At 38.7% G+C, this 12508-nt stretch overlaps 2 protein-coding genes across 2 annotated transcripts in view; both read left to right on the top strand.

Moving 5' to 3' along the window:
* The window catches only part of MBTPS2 (membrane bound transcription factor peptidase, site 2), a 28018-nt gene extending 22940 nt beyond the window's left edge, over window positions 1-5078 (top strand). Inside the window, exon 11 of the mRNA XM_042459966.1 lies at window positions 1378-5078. Coding sequence (XP_042315900.1) covers window positions 1378-1600 — 223 coding nt within the window. The 3' untranslated portion in view covers window positions 1601-5078. The remainder of the gene's footprint in view (window positions 1-1377) is intronic.
* The window catches only part of SMS (spermine synthase), a 54979-nt gene continuing 45040 nt past the window's right edge, over window positions 2570-12508 (top strand). The window contains exon 1 of the mRNA XM_042459969.1: window positions 2570-2690. The gene's annotated coding sequence lies outside the window, so the exon portion shown is untranslated. The remainder of the gene's footprint in view (window positions 2691-12508) is intronic.

The raw sequence follows: 12508 nt of genomic DNA, 5'->3' as shown, positions 1-12508 counted from the left end.
GAAAGATTACAATTAACTTTTTTAAAAATTGCCTGATCTTATCTAGGTTGCGTATTTTACCCTTTAAGAAGCTGTCAGCCAAAATCAAAACCTTCTGTTTTAACAGCACCACTCTTGTAGCAAATGGTGAAGTTAAGGATTCCTTTTGAAGATGGAAGAAAATCCTTAGTACAATTTTCTTTACTGTTATGTCTCTTTCCCTTGCTGTTCAGCAAGTCACTCTTGCTACTAAAGCAGAAGGTGTCTAACATTTGTTTGAATAGTTAGCATATTTAAAGGTCATTAAATAGCAGTCCTTACATAGAGGCTACATCTGTGCTCCCAGACTCCCAGTCACTGCTGAATACAGCAGCTTTCAGTGTCTATATGCCACACATTGCTTCTGACTGACGAATTATACCATTCACTGGCTGGCGCTGCTGTTAGACTGGATGAGGCTACTGCTTCTGGCATTAGATTCTGGGTATCATAAATTGGTAATGGATTGTGGTTATTTGGTTTACTATATTAGTTATACTGGCAGAGATGACAAGATGTTCTGCCTCATTTGCCAAATTAATTTGTCTGACTTTGGATACTGTGCACTCTGACTTGGTGGATGAGGGTGTCATTTGTTGCTTAGCCTCAGGCAGTGAACCCGTACCCATTCACTTGCTTCACCATACTTTATAAATAAGTACAGTACTTAGAGTTTCCCCACCCTAGTGTTAATTGGAATGGTGGTTTCAAATTACACAGTGATCCCTTGTGGTTTTAATGATTATAAACTGTGAAGTGGTTTGAAAGGGATCTGGCCAGGCCTTTGAGTTTTCAATTTGATAGTTGCCACCACCACCCCCAAGTTAAAAATAGACCCTGATTTCTGTGCTATATAGTTGTTTGTTTGTGTTGTGTCTAAATATGTGTGCACAAATGTATGTGGAAACATATGATTAACTACATGTATGTTGGGGTGCAGTGCAGCAGACCTTTTACATTAAATGTTTATACAGAAGATGGGAATGAAACCTTTCCCTTCCTGGCTTTTTCTTGCACGGTAAGATTTATATATTATGAGACTCTTTGTGGAATTTTGTTGTGTGTTTTTTAATGTTCTTCTGGTAGTCTAAACCCTACGTGGACAATGAATATGATTCCTGTTAATATAGTCAAAACATGATGAATTAAATCTGATAGCTAGTCTTAACTAGCGTACACATAGTAAATCAATGGAAACATGTTGAGTCAATACTTATGTAACTTCCATTAATTTAATGGGTCTGCACTAATTGAGACTAGCAATTGTATTTAGGTTTCCAAAGTTTTAGGATCCATTACATTATATTCTTATTTTTAAAAGTACAGCCTTGTTCATGCACCTTGACTAATTCTGACTAGATACCTGGTTTCACTCTCAGGGGCATTGGCCGTGATTAATGCAGTCCCTTGCTTTGCTTTGGATGGTCAATGGATATTGAACTCTTTCCTGGAAGCTACCCTTAGCACACTGATTCTTGAAAAACAAAACAGGGAGTTGGTTGGCTTTTTAATTTTGCTTGCTGGCAGCACACTTTTGGCTGCCAATGTGGCACTAGGACTCTGGGTTGTGACAGCACGATAGCATATTGGCTCATTTTGACATTGGATGGTGGATATTCAAAGTAACTGGAAAACAGTGAAATATGTTACCTTTGAAAATTGTAGGAGCAGAAGGAGCTTCAATCAAATTATATTTCAAGAAAGTCCTGTAAATTGCAAGGAATTCAAGACTGAAAAGGATTTTTTAAAAGTAAAAACTGTATTGAAAAAGGAGAATTAGGGTAAAATTCAGGTTACATAGGTTTCCAAATAGAATCATTGTTCAGCACTGATATATTGGGCAGGAGGGAGGGTTCCAGTGAATTCTTTTGAAATGAACTGACTGTATCTTATCACCCAACTAAATTGTGTTACTCTGATCATATCTTAGATTAAACTGTGAAAACCTGTTGCATCAGGTAATTTGTGTCAAAAGTCCACCCAAAAATGGATCAAAATGGCATCACGTAGCATCACATACATTGTTTTCAAGATGTATTGCCTCAGGTTTTACATTGTTTGTAAAGATTGTTACAATTTCCATACACGTTGCTTATTCTTGAGGCCTGGTGAAAGCTTTAGTAGAGACAGTCATTGTGAGCTAGATGTATGTGAAGCTTTCATGTGATTGTGATTTTAAAAACCACAACAATTCTAGTGTCTTTTGAGAAATCTCTAGAAAAGGCATAAACTCCTTCCCCCAGAATCATGCCACTAGAAGATTTGAAAGACTGCTATACATACAGGTGGCAATGTGAACTTCTAGTACCTTGCAGTTATACTTACCACTAAAACAGTGCTGTTCGACACTTCAGATAAACATTTCTTTTTGTGACTGAGAAGATGAGTGCATTTTGCCTATTATCCATTGTGGAACTCATATTCCATGTATATAACAATTTTTACAGTGAATGCTATGAATGCTCTTTCCCTCCAGCAAATGGCATCCATTTATGTATCTTGCTTTTTTCACCTTTAATGTAGATTATGCAGATCACACTGCTTGTAATTCCAGAATCTATTGCGTTTTGCTGTGCATTCCCCCAACCTTTGAGGATAGCTACGTTGAAATCACATTGGACCATGATGAAATGACCATGAGTAGGGTGCCCCTTCAGATGTTCCTTCTCAAGGTAACAAAGTGCCACCCATCTTTGCCCCACGTCTGTGCTGCAGCATCCACATGTTGCAGCACAGACGCGCTATCTAAAAGGAACCGCTCTAAGGCAACGCAGCCCTATGATGGCTCTTCAGCGCCCTTATGTCACGAGGCTACGCCCTGTGTGGACGGGGCCGCAGCCTTGTGACATAATGGTGCCGATAGTAGGGCTTGGCACATATGGATGTTGCGCCATATTGAGCCCTACTGTCAGCGCAAACTGCTCATCTGTACTGGGCCAAAATCAGAGAACTGTGAGTGGAGATGTAAAGGGTGGAGCAAATACATACAGTCCCATGCATCCACCATCTTGTAGCCATCATGCATTCAAATATCCATGAACAGTGTGATTGTTGTAAAGGCTTTGCTACAAATTTCTAATGTGCAATACTCCCCCATCTTAAAATACATGTTTCAAAATTCTGCATGGAGCAGCTTTCCTTTATCTTCTGTGAAGGGAAACTCTCATGCTTTTATAGGAATTTTTAATTTAGATGAAGATGAGCCATCTCTTAAAAAGTTCTATGTTGCCTCCAAAGTGTGGCTGTTCTCTTGTTAGCTCCTTTTGAACATCATTGATACACTGATTATTCAAAGGATATTTAAAGTTTTCTTTTCTTACCTAGTTATATTTTCTTTTTTAACTGTGTGTTTCAGACATCATATGCCTAAAACACTTTATTATGGCCTATGTCTGTCTGAGAAATATAAAGGGTATGCTTGTACATTTTAACAATTGGTTGGAGATCTCTTTGTATATGTCATGGCATAGAAGCAGAACCTAAATTTAAATCTAAAATATAAATGATGATAATGATGATGTGTGCCATTGCTAATTTATACTCATTGTAAACATCTGTATCAGATGCAAAGCTGTTTGATATTCACAGAAAATGTACATAATTTAGATTGAAATCCTAAGCACACTTAATAGAGTGACAGCCTGACTGAGCTCAGTGGGTTTTACCACTGAGTAGACATGCTTAGGATTGCATTGTATGAGTAATATATAACTGGGCTGTAGTGATGAATCTTACTGTTAGGTTTATAAATAAATATAGAGTTAACATGTCAATTTTTGTGGCATAACCTGATAATGGTGGTGAATTGTAACTATGTAATTAAAGACTTTTCCTGAACTAGGTTGCAAAATACTTTTTGTACAAAAGTTGTATATTGGAGTTGCAGAAATGTTACACATTTTGTCTTTAGTGTGTGCTTATTTGTTTGTTTGTATATAATTAGTATCAATAGTTTTTAAGACTGGGCAAATTATACTTGGAATGTCTGATTGCCAAGGCCACAGTCCAACACAGTGTTGAAAGCAATTTCAGCACACAGAAGTATTTGTAGCTCTGGCTTAGATCCAGTACTGTCAACTTGGTACAAGAATAAATTGCTTGTCTTCTATTGTGAAAAAGGTATACTATGTGACATTTGTCAGTAAATGAATCATTCTGATCTACTGGTATGTCTTAGAATCCTTGTTCTTGTGATTAGCCAAAAGCAACTTCTTGTACAAGAACATATGTGTAAGTCCTTTTGGTACAGATGAAGGTAAGGTTCTTAACTATATACTGCTTGATGTGATAAAGTAATATTGGGGTCAGGTGAAGATTAAAAGTATTTTGTAATGTTTCTTGACACCATTGTGACTTCTGGCTTGCTGAAGTCCAGAATCCTTTCTCTGCAAATGGTACAAATATATGAATCAGTCACCTTGAACTCTTATTTGATTGCCTGAAAGCAAATTCTATTGAAATGAATGGGGTGCTTGCTTCTGTAACAGTGCTGTAAACAGCCAGGATGTAAAGGCACATAGGTTTTACTGTGAAAGTACGGTACAATTACTTACATTCAATAAAAACAAAAAACGCTTGAACAGTTTAAGATGTGAATTTAGATTAGCAATGTCGCCTAGCAAATAAGCATTCAGTGCTCCTGATAACAGTACTTATTTCAATGAAGCTGTTTATAAATTATCCTTTGACTTTTCATTCCCGAATGAGGGCTGAGGGTTCTTTTCTACGACCTCATTTACAACTGGTCACTGGTATATTCAGCTAAGAATTTTCAATTACTTTCCCTATAATTATTTAGCTAATGTTCAAGACATACCTACACTAGGGTAAATTTATAGCTGTAAAAATAATACAGGGTTTTGGTAGTAAACATTTTGTTCATTTGTTTGGTTAAATGGTGATGCTCAGTTAAGTGAGAAGTTCTTGTTTTTCCTCTCTTGTTTTAAAAGAGACTTTGCTGGTTCAAGAGAAAATCAAATAAAAAAGAGCTGAGATCTCCATTTTGTTCTCTTGTTTGTGATGAAATTTTGCTTTTCTGAAAAATAAAGTCATCAATGCTCTCCATTTGATTCACTGAGGGATTTTCTAAACAAAGGACACTTTGAAATGCTGCCTCTGACTTCTCTAGTAATCTCATATTTGACCTTGTAACTCACATGAAAGAAACTATGTCTGCTGCTGATAAAATGTAATTGTTCTGATGGCCCCAAGCAGTAACTAGCTATCCAAAGGAGTTTCAATAATTAACTAGTTTCACTATGCAGTTGACATACTTTGAATAATGCAGGATTTAAAGCTGCTTTTCAGGCTTTGGCACTGTCAGCTCCCATATTGATCACTAAGCTAAGGGGGAGGATGTCGAAGAGGAAATATACAGCATTGGAATAACGTAAAACAGATGTTTAAACTAGCATTAACAATATGTAAATGTTAAGAATATTATATGTGAAAGTGCATCTGTACTGTATCTTCAGGTCTGTTTGCAGCAGGTTCTTGTGGTTGCTGAAGAGTAAATTCTGTTTAGATTCAGGAAGGTTTACTACCGGGTAAGAGTGCATATGGCTGCTGATTTATATATCCATTTCTCACTGGGAGACAAGATTTGACAGTGATCATATGGTAGAAACTTGATGCAAGAGGCTCTGGGCCAATTCCAGCATTAACTAGCATGTTCAGTGACCTATCATAGAAGATAATCATTTTGTAAAAAAGTATTTTTTAATATATTTTTGAGGAATTTTGTTTTTGTTAACTGCCCTTGAGTCAACTTTGACTGATGGCAACCCTGTGAATGAGGCATCTCGAAAACAACCTTTCCACAACTGCTCTGCTCAGGTCCTGCAGATTCAAGGCTATGGCCTTCTTCCTTTAGTCTATCCACTTGGTATGCAATCTTTCTCTCTTTCTAATGCCTTCCACTTTTCCCTAGCATTATACTATTTTCTAGTGAATCCTGCTTTCTCATGATGTGGCCAAATTATGACAGCCTTGATTTAGTCATCTTGGCTTCCAGGGAGAATTCAGGCTTAACCTGTTCTAGGTCCCTTTGTTTATCTATTTGGCCATCAATGCTAACCTCAGCACTGTCCTCTAGCACCACATCTCAAATGAATTTATTTTCTTTCTATCCATTTTCTTCGGTGCCCAACTCTCACATCCATACATGGTGATGGGAAATCCTATGGCTTGGACAATACTAAATTTAGTGTACAGAAGTATATCTTTGCATTTGAGGAATAGGATAGCCAAATTAAATGTGGGCGAAGGCGTTGGATGTTAGCAGGTTCCAAAAGCCAGGGTTTAAATTTCATGTGCAGTAAAAACTAACCATTAGCTCCACAGATTAATCAAGGTAATTTATAAGTACTCTGTTTCCCCCATGTTCCTAGCTGGTTTTTTTTCTCTCCCTAGGCAAGGACAAGACCTGAAAGAACTAAGCATTCTCTGGAACCATCAGATAGGGACTGATCAGTTAAGATAACAGATTTTGCTTTTTTGTTAATGCCTTGATATATCTGTAGTGCTCTTGAGGAGAGGTGGTGAGAGTTAAGATGTACATGTAAGGCCAGCAGCACTGTAGGATTCCCAAGGAGTTCTTGATCAAAGCTTGTATTTCAGAAATGTAGATAGATGTTACTTACTGTTGGAAAAGGAAGCAAGTACTGCTCTGTCTTGCCATATGGTTATCTCCTGGTTAGTGGTCTTGGGTTCTTCCCTCTCAGCCACAGTAAAGAGATTGAAGAGCTGAAAGAGTGTGTACTCCTGCCATGCAGTCCCACCCACAGTTGAATTACCCACTACAAGGTCATGTCAATCTTCTCCCCCCCCCCCCCATTTAACTGACACCCACTGCCCTGTGGGCCTTTGGATCAAACAAGCAAACAAACCCACAGCCTACTCCAATGGGATTGTCTCTTTTTCCACCACAAAACCCACTTTAGGAAGGAATTGATGGGAGGGCAGGTGATACCTGGACTGTTTCCTCAACCACAAAGTCAATTGACAACTGAACCGTCAAGAGGAAATTGCAGACTTGGTATATTTTGATATTGTTTTACAGTACTATTTTATTATTGTACTTGTATGATACAAGTAACCTCCACAGAGATTGTTCTAGTTCAGTCTTATGGATCACATGATGCTTGAATAAGCTAAACATTAACAAAAATACTTATATTCATTTTGTGGTAACTGCCACCTGTGGAACTCCTTGGGTCAAAAATTTAGGCTATAACCTCTTTTACCCAGTGGTCCACCAGTGCTAGAATACTTCTCTCAGCAAAACTTTTAACTGTTGTATATATGTTGTTTATTGATGCTTTCTTACTTTTTCCACAGTGCTTGTTCTGTCCTGGGCCTAGTGCTATTCAACATCTTTGTCAGTGATTTGGATGAAAAGATAGACAACATGCTTATCAAATTTGCAGATGACACCAAATTAGGAGGAGTAGAGAATATTCCAGAGGACAGGATCAAAATTCAAAATTGCCTTAATAGATTAGAAAGCTAGGCCAAAACTAACAAAATAAATTTCAACAGTGTGAAATGTAAGTACTGCACTTAGGTAGAAAAAAATGAAATGCATAGATATAGGATGAGGGACACTCTATTCTGCTTTGGTCAGGCCTCATCTGGAATACTGTGTCCAGTTCTGAGCACCACAATTCAGAAAGGATGTTGACAAGTTGGATCGTGTCCAGAGGAGGGCCACCAAAGTGATGAAGGGTCTGGAAACTATGCCCTACAAGGAGAGACTTAGGGAGCTGGGTATATTTAGCCTGGAGAAGAGATATTTAATAGGTGATATGATAGCCCTGGTTAAGTATTTGAAGGGATATCACATTGAGGTTAGAACAAGCCTGTTTTCTGCTGCTCCAAGAACATGGAACAATGGATGCAAGCTACAGGAAAAGCAATTCCACCTTAACATTAAGAGGAACTTCCTGACAGTAAGAGCTGTTCAACAGTGGAACACACTCCCTTGGGGAGTGGTGGAGTCTCCTTTGTTGGAAGTCTTTAAACAGAGGCTGGATGGCCATTTCTTGGGGGTGCTTTCATTGTGATTTCCTGCATGGCAGAGGATAGGACTGGGTGGCCCTTGTGGTCTCTTCCAACTCTATGATTCTATGTTCTGTAATGTATTTTATGATTTTAATGTTAAGGATATTTTGACTATATTGGAGTACATGTTTCCTTGGTGGAACAAGGATCGTTGAGAGGACTGTTGTTTTTGTTACTGATAATCCAGTGGAGACCACCCTTCTTCCCAAGAACTAGGGGTAGGAAACTATGTACTGAAAAACACACACAGTATCAAGGGTAGGTCATTTATACAAGCCATTTCTTTGTCCCTTGCCAAAGTTTGTTATACTGGGGGGAGTTGGGAGGTATGTCTGTACTGAACAAACATGTGTTCTTCTATAGTACCATAGTCTGTGGTGACTTTGAGTTTTGACTGGCATTACTGGGGTTCGGTGGGTGGTCAAGAGAACATCAAAGAGACATAAACCTGACACTGGACTTCCCTTGTTTAGCTACCGATAGCTTTCCCCAGCTTTTGTGCCAGTTTTGTCTCAAGAACTGTCACATTGGTGTGGCGGAAGATTCTTAATGTCACACATCAGTGCTGTGGTAAGAGCTTCTGGGAAATGCTGTCAAGGCTAAGTGAGTACCAAAATGCTAGAAACTTTAATATTTTTTAGTGCATGAGACTGATTTAAGAGTCATGCTGACACTGGTATCAGATGACTGGTATGAGGATCAGGGCCTTTTGTTGCTCACTGAAGCCACTTTAACAATCACAATTTTCTGTGAAAACTAGTAAGAGTTGGATAAATTATTCTTATTCAAATATTGTGAGGTGGGTCGTATATTCAGCAGTTTGATCCTGCTTGTTGAACGGGGGGGGGGGGGGGGGGGGCTCTTCATGCATAAGCCAGAAATTGACTTGAGAAAAACAAATGGTTGTTTCACACCAACTGCAATCTGTGTGGTTTGTTGTTTTTTTTAAGAAAGTACAGAGTTGCATACAAGACTATAATATTGTTCTGCTTTCATTGTTCTGCTTGCTTTTGTTTAGTGTCTTTTATTGTGTGAACATAATATTAAAGAATACTATTTTGTGTTCCCCAGAGTAGGGCTGCTAAAAAACAAAACAATTTGCCCTGAAGACTCTCCCTCCATTACCTGACAACTTTTGAACTAGCAATGAAAAGGATGTTCTTAATTCCTTAATTGCAACTACATTGTAAAAGCTATGCTTGAGGCCCACTTGAAATGTTCATCATAACCTGCTCTTGGTTTAAAGGTTGATTAAACCCAAAAGCAAAAGCTCTATTGTGGCAGTCTATCCAGGGTAGATATGCCAGTGAGCAAGGTTTTCCTTCGAGCAGCCTTTTTTCTCTTCCTACTGCTGTGGCTTACCACATCTAAGAGTGATTCAGCCTACTGGTATAAAATTGCAATTCTCCCTCATATATTGTTCCAGCATGACTAACCCATCATTTATGATGGCTGGCTTTGCATCAAGTGGCTTCATCAAGTATTCCTAACATTTCATGTATAGTACTGTATTTTTCTTCTTATATATCATTCCTTCAGACCTTTAAAACTAGGTTTACAAAAAAATGTGGGAGACCACATTCATTCCCCACCACCAATTGACCTAACATGCAGAAAAGAAATTAGTGTTTTCACTGTAAATATTTTGCTGGTTGGGTTATCTGGGCTGTACAGATATTTTGACTAGTTACATATTATGTTTAGAGACACCTGCCAGTCAGGTATCCACCTCCTTTTGAAACATCTTACGTCTTGCTTGGAATGGGGAAAAGGTGAGCAAAGGTATTTTCTTTAGGCAGAGAAAGCCATGGGTTTCCATGTCTCTCCTCTGCGTGGAGATAGTAGAAATAGGTGTTTGGAGGGTTAGGGTGAGTTGAGGCAAGGCATGCAGTTGGTATTCCAACCAGGGGGGTTGGGATAGTATTTTTGGCAGCAAAATGCAGTGGCAATATCAACAAGTTTGCTGCCATTCCCACTTGTGCTTCCTGCATGGTCTTAACTACAGTAGCTATGGCACTTGAGGAGCCTATGCTGCTGCTCACATTGTGGAAGATTTATTGCCAGTCCATAGGGAGTCCCCTAATGGGCATATGCCACTGCTTCTAGAACAAGAGCATTTGGGGATCACAGCACAGTGCTCCAACTTGCATGTTCAGCTCAAGTAAAGTCACATTTAAAAAAGTGAACTCGCTCTTCCTCCAATGCTGTTTACCCTGATATTTGTCTGTCTGCTTCAAGTGTGGGCAGATTGCAGCCTCAGACTATTTTTGTGGCCCCCGGAGCTATCCAAAGTGTCCCAAAATAGTCTCGGGGGGGGGGGGGGTCTATATGGAGGCCATTTCCACCACATTCGAACCTCTGAAGAATCAAAACAATTAAAAAAAATATTTCCTCAAAAATACTTAAAATCTGGGGTGAAGGAAGGCTCCAAAACATGGTGAGAATGTCTCCTAGATGGCATATGTGGGCAAGAACAAATGTGTTTTTTTTCAAGAGTGGGTGAAGTGGGGAGTGTAGTCCTCCAAAGTCTTCTATGGGGCTAATGTGTCCTAGTCTTCCACAGCTGCCCACCCATGCTCTATATGGTGACGTAGGACAATGCAGTGATTTCCTGAGACTGCAGCCAGTGTCCTGAGATCTGGTAACCATATTCACTGCCTATACTGTATGATCCAAGAGGTGCATTCCAGAATTGCAGTGAATGTGGAGAGCCCACTGTACACGAAGGGTCACAGTGATACTGTTCACACACATTTTACCTGTTCGGTAAAAATTATTGTCACCTCAAGTATGATGCACGTTACTCTTTAAAAGGAAAATAAAATGCAACTGCCAACTCATTTGACTCTTGATCAGCCATCGTCATGATTTTCCTCCCCACTCTGCTATGCCATCATAAATTTGCTAGTACAGTAGCTGCATAACATTTTGGGAAAGATTGAAGAGTTTTTTTCAAATGTGTGGGAAGGTGTTAAGACAAAAAGGAAAGCTAATCTGTCAAGTCATTTATTTTAAATAGATCCCTTCTTTATTATTTTTAATTCTTATGTGTGAAAGATCTACAATCCTATTACCATTTTTTGGTATTAGCCTTTGAGCTAATATTGAATTTTACAAAACCCCTTTCCTTGACTTAGAAATATCAGTGCAATACTGCCCTTCCTTCTTCCCTATCACATTAGAGGCACACATGACATTTATATGCCATACCTTCTGCTAGGCTGTAAATACATTTCCATACTGGAACAACAGTGAATATTCTGACCTACAAAAACATACTTAACCTGAAAGGACTCAACATACATCAGAAACCTTCTGCACATGTATTTCATGTCACAGCCTCTTAAGTCTTCCATCAGTTCATCAGAGTGGGTATAAAATACAAAGCACAGAACGCTAAGGTATTCTAGGTTGTCTCACCCTGAAAAATATGCCTTCCTTAGATTAATCATTTATAGAGAGGATTTCTGCTGAAAGATATCCAAAGTACTGTCTAAAGCCACAAATATCCAATAAACAAGAGCATGCAGCCAGAGGGGGGAAAATCCCTAGTAAATCAAAGTAGCCACATTTTTATAACATCCAAGTTTAGGCTGTGTTCAAGCAATAGCTGACTTCTGTCCTGATAGGATTTGGTAGCAAAGGCTGGGATGCTATGAAGATCTTTTAATAACTTTTATACTCAGCCCAAGCATTCAGCACGGAGAATGCAACATATGAAGTGCAAAAATACAAACCTAATTTTATTGTCTTTCTCTCTTAGTATAGCTTAAATTTAGATGTACATGTAGTGAAATAAACAGATGTAAGCATTAACATTAATACAGCATTAATAAACATACTTAAGCTAAAGGCACTTCTCATGTGAAAACTTGTACAGTACTGTCAGAAACAGAGCTAGTAAGAGAAAATGCACAAGAAAGACATCTCATATGAGCATGGCCTGGAGCACAATTTTATCTGCCTTTTATGTTGTAACTTTTAAGATAATTTTGATCTGCTTTCAGAAATTGTATTTTATCCTAATATGTCAAGGATGAACTCTAATTATGAAGACTATTGTACATACATGTACATCTATAGCAACTGATGTACTTTGGATCTTGTCATTCTTGACTGGGAGTGATTTTGTGTGCTGGGCTTACTTTATCAACCCCCTTTCCTTACATACATCTGTGGAGTAGTGTCTTCCTTCTTCAACTACTCTAGGGCCATAAATGATGATGAGCAGTAAGGTGGTGGTGGTTGTGTGTGCATACGTGTGAGTATGCATACACACCTCTTAGCCTACAGGGGTGGAGAATTTTAAATTTCTTCAGCCTGTATGCAGACTTCTAGGAATGGCATTACTAGTTGTGTATGTGTGTGTGCATGAGTGAGTGAGTGGGAAGGAACAGCCTTTACCTTCTACAATGAGAAAGGCAAGAAA

This window comes from Sceloporus undulatus, chromosome 3 (assembly GCF_019175285.1).
Source record: "Sceloporus undulatus isolate JIND9_A2432 ecotype Alabama chromosome 3, SceUnd_v1.1, whole genome shotgun sequence".
NCBI classification, from domain to species: Eukaryota; Metazoa; Chordata; class Lepidosauria; order Squamata; family Phrynosomatidae; genus Sceloporus; species Sceloporus undulatus.
This window is presented reverse-complemented; position numbering and strand designations above follow the sequence as displayed.